Source organism: Stegodyphus dumicola, chromosome 4, assembly GCF_044657685.1.
Source record: "Stegodyphus dumicola isolate Sdum_Otavi_A_Nest chromosome 4, ASM4465768v1".
Taxonomy (NCBI): domain Eukaryota; kingdom Metazoa; phylum Arthropoda; class Arachnida; order Araneae; family Eresidae; genus Stegodyphus; species Stegodyphus dumicola.
Window position 1 is genome coordinate 213,646,003 of NC_140771.1, and position 15,791 is coordinate 213,661,793.

At 30.6% G+C, this 15,791-nt stretch overlaps 1 protein-coding gene across 2 annotated transcripts in view; it reads left to right on the forward strand.

Annotated features, from left to right (window-relative positions):
- tsr (Cofilin/actin-depolymerizing factor homolog tsr) overlaps positions 1 to 14,828 on the forward strand; it is a 43,096-nt gene extending 28,268 nt beyond the window's left edge. For both annotated transcript variants that reach the window (XM_035372584.2, XM_035372583.2), the window contains exon 3: positions 14,104 to 14,828. In XM_035372584.2, coding sequence (XP_035228475.1) covers positions 14,104 to 14,263 — 160 coding nt within the window. In that variant the 3' untranslated portion in view covers positions 14,264 to 14,828. The remainder of the gene's footprint in view (positions 1 to 14,103) is intronic.
- Positions 14,829 to 15,791: the final 963 nt, after the last annotated feature.

Sequence of the window (15,791 nt, forward strand, 5' to 3'; positions counted from 1 at the left end):
ATAAATCGTCGCGATTCTTATTTTTCACCATTAAATAACCACATGCATTAATTTTATTGCTTCCTTTTTGAGACGGAACAATTTCACAAATTTCAGCCATATTTTGGAACAATTTAATGAGCAAAAAATAAACCGGCAAGTGAGCACTGTCTATCTCGAGGCAAACGTAACCCTATAGCATGTAGAAAGCCTAGAGCTGTATCATTCCGTCATTGTGAAATAGTTCCCTCTTTTTCCTATTCACATAGATTATAAAAGGCCTAAAAGATAAGAAACCAGTAAGAATTCGTTCCAGAAGGTTCTCCAACCATCCATGGAATATCACAAATTTTGTCGCCAAATGTGGCAACCCTGCCTTCCCTTGCTATGCTATTTTATGGCAACCCTAAAACTGCTTTGCAGGGAAGCTATCTTACCGCTCCTGTACATTTCATAACAATATATATTCTCCAAGAAACTTTCAAAAGTTTTATAGCCAATTTAAGGCTTAACTCGCTTAATTCCATCACTAAATACAACTGCATTTCCATTCATTTCTTTTTAAATTAAATTTACAGACTAGCAAGTTAATTTTAATTCCTTTCTGGATTTGATTTAAAAAAAATATTTTTATTAACTAATTTTTAGGATTTTCTCAATTTTGATCTTTTGATTTTGAATTTACTTTTGTTTTAACTTTGTATTTGAGTTTGAAAATGAGTGTTAGGGATATATCTTCTGAAGTAAACATCCCTTTTAGTTGTTTCCAGTTTAGTTGTGTTCCTTAGTGAGCAACTTAAATTTAAAAGATCATTTACTAATATATTTTGTTTATAATTTCTTTTGGCTTAAATGGACTAATCTATTTTGATTGAGTTTTATTCATGACTTATGATTTGGCTCTAGCAGAAATATGATTTGATACATACTTGGAAGAAAGACTGAATGCTGTCGCTTATTTATTGTTAATTGATGGTAGATTGATCTCAAATTAATCGACTTATCAAGGGTATTAAACCAATGACAATGGCTGTTTTTTAATACTTAAAAAATGTTTTCTTTTGATTTTGATATTTTTTGTTTAAGGATTTTTCTTTTTAAAGCAATAGAGGTTTAGAATATGCTAATTTAAAATACTAATTATACTGACTAAAAAGGTTAATTTCAGGGTTTTAATTGAATTTCTCTTCCTTGGAGATGGTATATGAAAAGTTATATACAGTCACAAGTCGTTAATTTGGACACCCATAATCCGGACCTCAAAGCTAAAATCTTTCTGCGCATGCGCATAGGCGTTTTACGCGTGCGCGCAAGACATTTACGACTGCGCATATGCGTCTGCGCAAGCGCAGAATACGTTTTCGCGTGCGCTTTTAATGTACAACTGACGGTATAAGCTAAAATTATCTATTTCAGTTAATGTTGATGATTGCGTTGTTCCTTAATCTTCGAATTGGATCCGGCTTATTATTTTTTGCAGACTGTAAGAGCAATTTTATAAAAGTAAGCTTGAAAAGAGAATTTCCGATGCTGGAGCTCCCAAAGGATCTAGAAAACGAAAGTATGTTTCGATGTCCATCAAACAAAAAACGAATTGCTACAAAAAATGGATAAAGGCATATCCTTTGTTTATCTAACCGTTCCGAAATCTGTGTATCAATTTCACACTGCTCTGCGCGGGGTGGGGTGGGGACGTCGCGGTGCCCAATGAACTGGAAGTTGATCGATCTGTCAGCACTATCATTATCTTCAGGGTAGATGTTTTTATTTTATTCGGCTTATAATTCCTTACTAAATGTAGTATTTAATCTCGATGTACTCCCATCTTTGATATGATTAAAATCAAATTCCTCGTCATTATAAATATCACGAATACAAATCAAATAGTTTTCTGGTTGCAATTTTCTAATTTCGGCTATGCGTAAGGTATGCTTTACACATACGCGTGTTGAAAGAAATGTTTAATAAAGTAAACAAATAAATATTAAGCTTCTTTTTTTGTAAATTTTGATACCCTTTAGATCATAATTGCTCATTATTTTATAAATTACGGTTTCATATTTTTAATTTTATAATTTCTGCATGCCATCCTACCAGATTTAAATTGATGATCGATAATCCGGAATCACCGAAGTCCAGACGAGTCCGGATTAAAGACTTTTGACTGTATTGTACTGACTGATTGTAAGGTATAACAAAATACAATGGTGGGTTTAAAAATAATTAGCGACCTCAAAATTAACTATTGTAAGTTTGAGATCATTCTATGTTATATAACCTCATATTAAGCAATCATAGCTTGTCTAGAAATACATCGGAGTATAAATACTCTTGGCACAAAAAACGTCATTCTTCTCCTAGCTTCGCTACTGCTAATATATCCCTGCTGCTTTGCTTCCCAATGCCTATGTGGTTTTTTTAAGAACTCAATGTACATAGATTTAATTATAATTGAATAAATGTCTTCCATAATTGATATGTGTGAAAAAATATTGGTGATTTGTCCACTTTCAGTTTTATCTTCATCTGTAAGCCTTAACTATCAGCCATGATGGATATAAAAAGCTGTTAAAGGTTCCAGTTTTTTCTAGTATGCATTAATTCATTGTCGACATTAAATTTTGTTATCTTCATCTCTAAGCCTTAACCATTAGCCATGATTGATATGGAAAGCTGTTAAAAGTTTGTTTCCTTCTATGCATTAAATCATTACACACACACATACATATATATATATATATAATCTTTGCAGCAATGCTAACGGCTCTGTATAATGTGCACAATGCCAAATTTATGTACTTCTGCGATTTTTTTGTTGAGAAAAGATAGCTAGCTATGTACATGGCAATATATTTTTGCTTTTAAAACAAAAATTGAAGAACTTCATAAATTTGGCATTGTGCACATTTAAAACATTATTATATGTTTATATTATTGTTATTACAAGTGTGCCAGTTCTGATGACTAAATCTTCCAATTTTGACAACTGAGGAAGGCAGCAGTTTTAGCAAAGAACTGTTTGAATTTTTTTATTAATTATTCTTAAGCATATTATCTAGAACAGATTTATCACCTACTGGGGCTTACTTACAAAATGCATTTTTCATTTAGCTAAAATAAAACTGAAAAACAAATTGCTTGGAGACTACTTGGGTTGGTTTTCTTTCCATATGTACCTTTCTAAAAAGTTGCAGACTTTATATAACCATATATATGATAAAATAGGAACTCAAATCATACATTCAAAATCCACTGCTGCTTAAAAATATAATCATACTTCAGTATTTCAGAAAAATGTTTTAGTTTTATGGAGTGAACAATTTTATTTATAGCTGTAATAATATATAAAAAAATAGGATCTGACCTGTCAGAATTTTGTTTAAATGTAACAGATTTGTAAATAAAGTTCAGTAACTCACAGGGGGAGATTTTGTGCAGTTTATCATTTGAAAGTGTGTTTAAATAAAAATAAGTGTGATCATAAAAGAAATTAATAAAGTGAAAAAAAACATGATGTGTTGTAATACCAGACTCCTCATCTATGAAAATCCTTCTTTAAGCAGTTATTTGGCAGTTTACAAATTTGCACAAGTTTTCATGTATGGCTAGGATGGTATGGCATTTAAGTAGAAGCCGATTGCTAATCTAAAATTTCTCCCATAATTTCCAAACAATATAATAGCGCAGCAGGCCATGAGATCTTTTCTGTAATGAGTACTTATTTGAATACCATTATTGACTCAATTTTGCTCATTTTTGTTGAACTTCATGACCAAAATATTTTAATAATTGATAAAAATTTTGAGTTTACGAAGTCTTTATCTAGTAAAAAATTTCAAAGAAAAATGTCTGTTTTCACTGTTTTGGGTCAGTTTTGAGTAAAGTATATTTTCAAATCTTATTTAAGAAAATATAGTCAGTTTTTAATGTAGTTAAGCAACTTTACATACACTTGTCAAAAGCTAAATTACAACACTATGAAGGAATGCATAGTGATCTGAAAATAACAGTATCGGTAGAGGTAAAACACATATGCAGAGAATTAAGGAAACAAAGATCTAAAAAATTAAGCTGTTTATTCAGTACGAGATGAGGCAACACCACAGCCGACTCTATCATGGCCTTGAAGCGAAATCAGTTTCGGAAGGTCACGTGACCAAAATAGTCTATCTTTTTCTCTTCGCTATAAGCGCGAAACTTAACTTGCCAAAAATAATAGTTTTCTCTTAATATAAGTAAAATTAATAAACGTGACTAGGTCGCATGACTTACATTAAATTTTTCATAGTGTAATATTTTCACAGCCGGTAAAATGAATATCTTCAATAATTTTTAAAACAATTGTACTTTGTTTATGTAACTAAAAATATCATTGAGAATCACCAGATAAAAACTTTATTTCTGCAATTTTAATAAAAATGGAATCCATTTATGTAATCTAAATCAAATTTGTTTCCAAAATAATATAAAATCCACAAAAGGGGAAAAATTCAATAGGTTTATAGATGTAAATTTTATTTAGATTTTCTTAACACTAAAATAAATATTAAGAGCAGAATATTTTGTAAAAATTCATGCCGCTCCCATCGCATCAGCTATATAAATTTTTAGAATGCAAATATTCATAGTCATCTCTCATCACTTCATTCGCTAATAAAATCTTTAAATATCACAATTTTATCAAAACAGGGAAATAAGTTAAAAATTCCTTAAATGCTAGGAAATTTGTGTATAAAAACAAACTTACATGCATGTTATGCTATAAATAAATCTTTCAAGAAAATTTTGGCAAATTAAATGCTAATTACATTCACAAAAAGGACAACCTTCTATTTGTGCCAGCTCCAATTTTATGTTGTATCACTTTTTCCAAACCACCAAAGAGGTAAGTGATTAGGCTCTTTTTTTTTTTTTTTTTTTTTTTTTTTTTTTTTTACAGTGGTGTCCCCAAATTACAGGCCTATTCCACTATCAAAAATAGATTCATAAAACTTGGAGCTGTGCCATATACACACATCCTACATATCATACATCATTTATGCAGAAGCATACATAAAAACAAACAGTTGTGACTTATTAACTGAAATTAACTGGTAAATTTTTTAACTTTTTTATATGAACATTTTATATTAATTTTGTCATTTTTATATTCTGTAATTATTTAACATCATTTTACAAGTTATCAAACAGATATTTTCTAATCGGGTTTGCAAAGTCATTCCACAAATGCAAGAATCTGTTAAATTAAAGTTAATTCTACCTAACTGTATGCAAGATAACTTATATAAAATACCCAGTTGCTTTCCCGATATAAGAAATGTATCTTCCATGCTTTCGAGAATTCCACCAAATAAGAAATGTACAATTGAAGATGTTAGTAAAGCAACTTCAGACGGTAAAGTTAATTTCCCCTTATCTAATTCTTTAAGAAAACCAAAAATATCATCTGCTATATCTACCGAATGAACACTTTGCAACCAGTCCTGGCAAATACTGCATTTTACTACCCTTAATTCTTTCATGGAAGCATAACCTGAAATATAAACTAGCACTGGTAAAATATCAGAAGGAACATTTTCTGTAGAAAAATCATTAACTAGTAAATTTGAATAATCATCAATATTCACAAAGGTAAAGATAGAATCCTTATCATAATCTGGTAAAAGAGAAGTTAAAGGGATATTGATATTTGATGATGAAATTATAATATTGCTTTTAAAACGAAGCTTCTTCTCACTTTCTAATAATTGTAGGTAATTTATGTAATAATTTGAACCTGACATTTGCCGATACATTCCAAAACGTGATTCAAGAGCATCAGTTTGAAATTTTCCTAATAATATGTATTCAGCCTCATACTTTTGAAACAAATATGGAATCAATTGAATGAATGCATCTGTAGTTATTATCAATGCCTGAAATGTTTGTGGTGATAGTTTCTTTTATTGGAACAGACTGTTTCTATATCTTAAGCCACAATACTAGTTTCTTTAAGAAATTAATCTGCTCAACATTCTGAGAGTTAATAGCACCACGAAATTTATCATTAAAGCGCTTACTTTCAAAATTGCTTTTACAGTTTACAATTTTCCACCATGTTGTGAATACTGAAATAAAATCACAAGTTTCATCTGAGTTCACAAAAACATCTGCATGATCCTTTGATATACATTTTAATGCTGCTATGTTTTTTTCATTTAAGACTTGAAGTGCTAGTTTCACGTTTTGTTTCTGAATTGTTGAAGGATAAAGAGCTTTATTTGTAAGTAAATGGCCATATTTAACAATGGAAGATTTCTCTATATCATACATGATTTCCAAATGCTTAAAGTTAGCTTTCTTTAAAATATCATTATTTTCTAGATCAGGAAATGTAATTAATTTTTTGTTGCACCAATTATTGCGTACTGATTTTAACATATGAACTGTGTCAAAAAGAAAGAAGAGAAGCCTTGAATCATCTAAAGGGTGCTTAATATATGGCTGCAAAGTTTTATTAGGGGTCATTAGTTCAAATGCATGTTTATTCACAGCATTATTATCAGAAATCAAACAAACAACTTTAAATCCTATATTTTCTAATGCTATTAAAATCTGCTGAATCATATCTTGTAACTCATTAGCTTGCAATCCATTAACTGGAACAATACTAACTACATCCTTATATGAAGAAAAAACTGATGTTATCATGAAAACCTGAGCTGTTTTGGCTGCTAGTGCTGGTTTATCATGAGAACCTCCATAAATAGAACCACCTTTAAAGTTGAACATAGGCTGAATGTAAATTTCATCTAATAAAACATTTACTACAAGTTCTTGTTCATTAAGAAAACATTTTTTCCTCTCTAAATAATTAATGCTGCCAGCCAAACTTAATTTTGACAATGAATAACTACTAATTGCGTAAGACTCGAGTACTTGGAATGCACAAATAGTCGCAGTTTAGTAAAGCATTGTATGCCGAAGAAGATTGCACAAATAATGTTGAAGCTAAAATTAAAGTTTTATTACTGTAACGCCTATTATTTTTTGATACTCTTAACAATTTTAATTGCTCTATTATAAAAGAAATATGTTCAGAATTATCTAAATTACAATCAACAGAATTTAGTAACGTAATTGCTGATTCTAACACAGATGGAAATGTTGTATTAGTAACAGAAGTTTCAACATTGTTCATTAAATCATGTAATACTGAAATTGTATCAACAACGGGTGATTTTGAAAATTTCTTCTTACTTTCTTTCCAATTTTCAATGTATACTTCAAAATTCGTGTCAGTACTTATAATGATGCATCCCAAAATTTTTGGACAATTTTCATGAGCTGCATATAAACATAAGCGAATTATATCATCATCATCGTCACTAAGTAAAACCATTTATTTTTATATTTACGTATGTTTTCCCGAAAGTAATTGACCACATCTTGAGGACATTTTAATGCACTTTTTTCTAAATCAGCTTTTTGCTGAAGTAAACTTTCCTGAACGGCTTTCTTATAATTTACTTCTTCTACATCAACAAGTCTGCGAGGTTTGGATTTATTTGTACTTAAATATGAGGGAGCATTTTCAAATATACATGGCACAGTGCCTTGAATGAGACCAGGGATTTTTCTGTCATATTCTTTATATTCATTTTTATAGATTACACAGTCCTTTCTTATTATCTGTGATTCATCAAAATGCTTAACAAATTACGGGGTTTTTTAATTTGCTTAAATCTCTCGGAATTTTCCTCAACCACTGAGCTCTTCTTTTAGGTGATTTAGGTAAAGAGTAAGTAGTGACATTCTCATTTTTGTCGTAATTGGATTTGCAGCAAAATACACTGCAATGTCGAGGCATTCTGTATTCCAATATGTTATTAGAAACAAATAATCAAAAATAATAAAGAATTCCTCATTTCCAAACAAATAGTCAAACCAATACTACTCAAAATGTTCAAACTAAAGTAAATGCATTCGCTGTTAAAACGAAACACTTGCATAGGCTTGAAAACAGCTACATATTTTTCCAAATAAATCTAAAAATTAAAAATATATAAAACGAAATATAGATAAAACTATTATTTACCATTACATAAAGCTCACGTTATTTAAAATCACTTAGAATACCAAAATAATCTACTTACATAACACTAATGGCAAAATATATATCCACAACAGTTTCGTAGCCACACGCTACCATGAGAACCAAGGGCGTTAGAATAGACCTCTGACCTCCTTGGTCAGAACGAATCGACCATCTTGATCACGTGACTTTTGCGCTTCAACGCCATTATAGAGTTGGCTGTGGGCAACACCTTCTTAAACAGAAGCCCAACTACGAGATCGTGACGTCACAAACTGGCGGCTGACAATCGCCGTTGGTAACCTACTATCTGCCTTTAAAGTATATAGGTTTTTAAAGCTTTACTAACAGGAGGGTATTTTCTAATGATGTAGATACATATTATTTTTCATTTTTTACTTTATATATATTGAAAATATATATTTCCAATTCGTTTGCGGATATAATATTGGAAACATTTTCCTTTGCACAAAATATATATTATTAATTTTTCTATGATCTTATATTGTATGTTTACAGTTAAAATAATGCTTTAAAGTACTGGTTGACTTTTGATAAGTAACAGTAAGGTAATGTTGGAATCTCCCTCCATATTAATAATATTCAAGTCACTTAACTGCATAAAAAATATATAAGAAGGATGTGTGAAAATATTTTTAAGGATATTAAAAGTTTTTAAATTTCAGCAGGGTAGATTTATAAGCACACATATTACACGAAAAACCTAAATTTTGTAAACCTTTTATTATTTTCACAATATATCCATGCAAAAACTGTGGTGATAATGATTTTACTGAGACTATACTTATAACATCCTTATATGAAGATCTAATACTCTGCAACATAAAAACACAAGCAGAATTAGCAGCGTGTTCGCAATTATATTTTGCTACATTCCTATTATATTTTCACCGTTGAAATCTAAGAATGGCTTAATGTGAATTTTGTCAGTCATTAAAGTGACATATTATCATTTTCGTCTAAAAAGCGGATTTTTTCCTTAGCATAATTCAAGAAATTTTCAGGAGTTTGCTCCACTTTAGGATCAACATTATATTCAGAACACAATCTTTTAAATGTAGAAGGATGTGGCAAAGTAACATATGCACTATTTCTTAAAAATTTATAGCAATATGGAGAAATTGAAAACATCAAACTTGAGATCAAAACTATACCTATTATTATTTTTATGCAAAAAATGAGTAATGTCAGCTCTGCTCAAATATAAACTGAACTACTTTTCTTTTTATGTTCAGGGGCATTTTTTTTTTAACTCACGAAGGCCTTGAGTTACGAATAAGAAATTTTTAAAGTTGTTTTCATTATTACCACCTTTAATTTTTGCAACTTCTTTAAGCAATGAACAGAGATTATGCACATCATTAGTTTTTAAAGAGAATTCATGGTTACTAATTTTTTTAATGGAATATCTCTAAAATATGCTTCCACTTGCAGATCATCATGGATAATGACTGATGCAGATATAAAAGGAACAAATTCTGTGCTGGATTTGCTCCTTTTATATCTGCATCAGTCGTTATCCATGGATAAAAAATATACTATTTTCTTTAATCACAACTGTTAAATCATCAGGTATCTTAACAGTTTTTAGACATGATGAAAGCTTAATCAGATTATTATAATTACCTAATTACTAATTTTAAAGTAATAAAAGCAGGATTTCTAGTAATTTATATTTTAACAAAACAGGTAATAGCAAGCATATGCGTGTTTGTCTCCCACTCGGGAAGGGGGGGAAGAAAAGGATTCTCTTAGTGACATAAGTTTTAATAATATTTGAATTTTCATGCATTAGGAATTAAAATTATTTCTTGTTTTACGCAAAACTGTGCACTTTATATTACAATTTAAAAAAAACTATAAGCATATTTATTGCCTTCACAATTTCTTTAGAAAAACTTTTAAAACCAAAATATATTAAATATTAAGCTAAATAATTTCATTTGCTGCCATATACGTATGAAGTTAAAAGTTCCAAGTTGTAAAATTAATCAAAAAGTAAAAAATTGGACATTTTAAAAAGTAAGTGAATATTTAGCATGCAATTCGATACATAATTATTAACCATACAATTCGATACATAATTATTAACTATACAATTCGATACATAATTATACTAATTGATACGTAATTACACAATATTATACACAATGTATTCTATAAAAATGAAATTCCTTAATATTAACGTATCCATTCTTTTAAATGTAGAAGCAAATACCTTAATAAATTTAAAGTTGGGCTTAACTTACCCGAGAATACTTCGAAATGGTAAAATTTTCTCGCGGTATCGATTTGAACCATCTATGTAATACATCTTGTTGCCTAGGAAATCTGTATACTGATACTTTAGAACCATCACAATAATTTTCTCGGCATAACGGCACATAGCACTTTAAAGGCATGATTGAAATCGAAAAAAAATATCAGTATCAAATTAAGGCGACATGGTTCACGCGCCTTCTCACGACCAAGGACGAATTTCCCCTAACTTGCTAATGTCATCTAGATGACCTTGGTTTAGGGGCAATTTTTCACACCCCATTGAGAAGGCCAACAGTTTGTGACGTCACTAAACTACGAGCCTTCAGTAGGTAGGCTTGTGTTTAAGAAGGTGTTGGATGAGGCCATCATGAACTGAAATAACATGCCGAGGCCGGCCCGCACAAGTGGCCAAACTACAAGTATATAATAATAACTTATGTTATATACCAGTCCAATGTTAAACTGCCAGTAATGTGCACAAAGGTTGTCCTCTGTCGGAAGAACATGCTACCCAAACCATAAATCCCGGTGTGACAATCAACAGTATAAGCTGGCTGGTGACGTTCTCCGGGAAGCCGATACACATGTCTTCGATTGTCATTCTTCCATAAACAAAATCGGGATTCTTCTGAAAACAATACCTGATGTCATTCATTCCTCCATTGGCGATTAGCATTGATGCTAGGCCAGATAGGCAGAGCTGTGTCGAGTGGTTAAAGGAATCTCAGTGGCTGGCTGCCATCCACGCATCCTTTCCTCATGCTACATGTTACGAATGGTTTGGCAGGAGAGATGGATGCTACTTCTTATAGTGATAGGTAGGCTTGAATATGATTTGTCGTGGTGAATGGGTCCTTATGAAACATTTGCCAAATTTGAATATCGGTGCAAACTGACGTGCACCTGGACTGCCTCTTTGGCATGTTCTCAAATAGTCTGTACATTGTTCCACACATTACTGAACTGTACTTATGTCCCACCCAGTGGCGGCTCGTGGCTAAAATTAGTGGGGGTGCTGTTCCAAAAAATTTAACCTTTGTTTTAAAATTGTCTAAAAGGAATATGAAAAGAAAATTTATTTTGAAACTTCATGAAATCTTACAAGAAAAAAATTAAACATTTCTTAATTACTTTAACCAAAATTGTTACAGTTCAATCTTTGTCTATTCATTCAAAAACGAAATCCATTTTTCTTGTTTTAATTTGTGCGAAAAGATCAATAATTTTCTCCTTCATCTCTGGATGACAACTGAGGAAATTTTTCCTTATTGAAATCAATGCAAGCGCATTTAGTCTTTCCGAATTCCTAGAGCTTCTTAGAAAAGTTTTCATTCTTTTCAATGTTGAAAAGCAGCGTTCTGCCTCTGATATAGTCATGGGAACTCTCAAGAGAATTTTTATCAGTTTTGTAATTTCACTAAGAACATCATCTAGATTATTTTCAAAGATAAATTTCAGTAGCTCAATTAATTTGCAGTATTCAGACCTACAAGAGAATACTTTTAGCTCAGTTTCAAGCTTTTTTTTTTGGTCAATCATTGGATATGCTTCAGTGGTCAGTACTATTTCTTCTGTAGAATGTTCATTCTTAAAACTAGCGAAGCATTTGTTTAACAATTTAGCAGCTGCTAAGTGTTTAGTGGAAGAATATCTGTGCATTATATCAATTCAATACATAGTATGAAGTCGCATAATCCTTAGCTTCTGCCATCAGTGTCTTTCGAAAATTCTCACAGTACTTTGAGTTTCTTAATTCTAAAAAAGCAGTTTTGAAATTTGTTATATATCCGTTAACTTTAAACACACTAATTTCTCTGGATTGCATTTAGTTGTATATTATTTTAACATGAGGCATTTGATAAAAAAGCTCTAACCAAAACTTGAAATTATCACCATTTAGATATTTTATAATTCTTGTTGCTTTTGCAATAGGAACAATTGTTTCATTTGTTTTTGTTGTTTTAAAGGTTGCAAATTTTCATGAACTCTGTTTATGGTCTGTATGATGAAGTTCCACCTTGTGGAGAAATACCACACGCGTGGAGTAAAAAGAAATCATGTTTCCAACAACATGCCAGAATTTCTGCACTGCAAGAGCGACAGTGCTATTCTCTCTGCCTGCCTTGCGTGCTGCTTTCTATGTGCGCATGCGCAGAACTGCCAAATACTATGTCACTGGAACTGTGAAGCGTGCACAGTTCCAAAGACTTTCGTACCTTTCTCACAAAGTGGGGGATGGCTACTGACATTAAGCATAAGGATTATGTATTGCAAAAGTATAAAGAATTAAAGACTAAAGGGCACATTATATTAAATATTAAAAATAATAACTGGAACAATTGGCAATGGTGTGCATCGACAAACTAAGCGTATGCAGTTCTAGGATATATCCTCGTTCTTCGGGCGGTAACTGTTGCTACCTCCAAGGCATTTTCTACCTTTATTCTATAGTTTTGTTATAACAATCTGTCATTGACAGCATATACAGAGCAAGCCAGCTACTGGCTTTTATAGCCTGAAACTGATAACCATGTGACCAGATGCACGTGTGAATTTAATCATTTGCGTATGTCTGCAATATTACTGATGCTGTTCTTTTTAACATCTCTACAAAACATTCCTTCGTGGTATCACAATTTCATGTTTGGCAATTGTACATAAATTTAGAAGTATTTTGAGTAGTACTCTGTTACCAAACTTAAGTGTTATTAGTTTTCCATTACAGAATAGCTAATCTTAAGTAGTTAAGTAATTTTAAAATATAATTATCACTTTTTACTAAACTTTTTTTCACTTAATTTGGGTTATATTCCTATTTTTGGAAATCGGCATCTAAAATTGTAAAACATTGGTAATTATTTCAAATGATACAACATAGCAACAAAATGCATTTGTTGTTGGTGGTGGTCAGTGTGCATAGTTCATCACCGGGCGACTAAATTATACACACAAGAAGTTTCAGATTTTATTCTTGCCACATTGGGCTTTTTATAACTTTTCTGTGTATAGTTTAAATGTTAATTTCCCAAAATCCTTTTTAAAAGCTTCTGTATTCTTTTACTTTGCTGTAAATAATCAGTGCAGTTTAATTTTTCTTTTGCGACTTCTCAAGATGAATTTTTCTTAGTTTTCTTTCTTCTTAGAGGTGATAAATATTTTAGTTTTCTTTGCGTAGTACCAATTAAATTTTCAGTATTCTTTTTGACACTTTTCATATTTAATATTCAGTGATTGGGACATCTTTAAGTGGTATTTTAGCAAAAGGAAATATTTTATGGCATTTAATAAAAATAAATATGAGAATCTTTGTTATTAATTTTTTTGCTGGAGGATTCAGCAATTTTATCTTTGTGAGATGTTATGATTGTAATTAATGGCTATTAATTGCCAGAACGCTTTATTTATACAATTTACTTATGTTCAAAAGTCTTGACAGTGTTTACCCTTTTAGTCGAGTTATCTTCAGCATGATTGTTTCTATGGCAGACTTGGTATTGATGATTAGTATATTTGATTATCAATGAGGAGGAAAATTTTGCATTTAATTTTTGTACAATTTATCAATTAAAAATTGAGAAGTTTACAGTTCTTAAATGTTATTCTTGGAGAACATGAAATGTAATGAAAGCTATGAAAATGTAATTTAATTTTTTTAATTGATCAACTAGAATAAGATCTTTTAATGTAACATTTCAGAATGCAAGTGCTTTCAAATTGATATATGTAAGGATCTTCCATGTTTCTTAAAAAATTTTCCTTTTTGCTAGGTGTCCTGAGAGCTCCAAGATCAAACAGAAGATGTTGTACTCTAGTAGCTATGATGCTTTGAAGAAGGCACTAGTGGGTGTATACAAATACGTCCAGGCGTGTGACTTTGAAGAAGCCAGTCAAGAAGCAATTGAGGATGCTTTCAGGAAAGGCAAATAGGATCACCCATTAAACATCAGTCTTTATGGTACAAGAGGAGCGATTTATCGCATTGCCTCTTGGCACTTTAAAGTGATCCCTCTTCCATGCTTCTGTTTTCAAAAGATGTGACTGGGATGCTCAGTGCAACATCGTATTCAGTATAAGGAAAAAATTCGGGAAGTGCTTGTAGAGCATGTTGATATATATTATTTACTGTACTGTATTTTTCATGCGACTATTAATATTAATGTGAAACATTTGTAGAAAAGTTCCTTTTTTTTTTTCTCTTTCTAACTAGATATTGGCAGTCATAGGAAAATCACATGGCTCTTCTGTTTGCTACAAAAATTTTTAAGTGAACTAATCTTTCGTATTTAAGAATTTTCTCGCATTGTTTGTAACTTAAGAAATGTGAAAATTTATCTGAAATTGTTAGTCACCTGGTTCCATTGCTGTGCAAACACTTCCGGTGTCTACATGAATAATTTATGTCATATCGTTTCCCTGTGTTTTTCATATGACTGTATTTGTATGTAAGCACTAAAAATAAAATAAACTTGATTTTTTTCAGCGAGCTTTCAAATGACTTGTGTCAGCTTCACTTCTTTCATCTTTTTTGATAAATTTATCATACATAGAGCATATTTGATACATTTTTCTCAGTAGCATGTAGTTAGTTTTATATTCACAGATTTCTTTAAATAAACTGGGATACAAAATTTTTATAATGTGACATTACGCTCATTATGCAGAATAAAGGTGAATACTTTCTTGCATATGGTTTTGATTTTATAAAATGTATTTTGGAATGAACCGAGGCAAATGGCATTTTAAATGTTTATATTGAATATGTCGATCATACTTATTCAGCAGAAAAATATTTGAAAAGCTACTATAATTTAATGAAAAGAAAGCCTATTAATATTTTTTATTTAATAAATTTGTTTTGTTCCTGTATTTTTAAAATGAATTTTTTTCTCTCTTAAAATATGTGAATGCTGCAAGAAAGTTGTATAATTTTGGGTATTTGTTAATAATTCACTCAGCATTTTAAATCTTCTGTTAAAGTTGATGAAACAGAAGCACAAGCATTCTTACTAAAATTTCTGCATTGAAGTCTAACAGTATTTGAACAATTTTTATTGGTTGAATATAAAAATAAATTTATATAAAAAATTAAAATTATAAATCATTGAAATTTTGTTCATCTGAATGTTTGTAAATCATAAGTTTTGCTGTTGAGTTTTAAATTATGTTATATTTGTAAAGTTATTCTTGACTCTTAATTTAAATCTGCGAAATAAATTCTAAGATATATATGTTGTGTCATTGTTAGAATTATCTTTTTATTTATTGTGTAATAAATAGCTAGGTGATACAAAAACTCATTGTTAACTACAATATAAAAGATAATTTTTAGTAAAACTGAAGTCATTTTCAGGAATGTAAGGAGTGATGTATTAAGAGAGGTACATTTGAGTTGATCTTAATAAATACTTCAGTGGTATTTATAGCCTTCTCGAAACTTTGTGTAAATTTTAAGTGT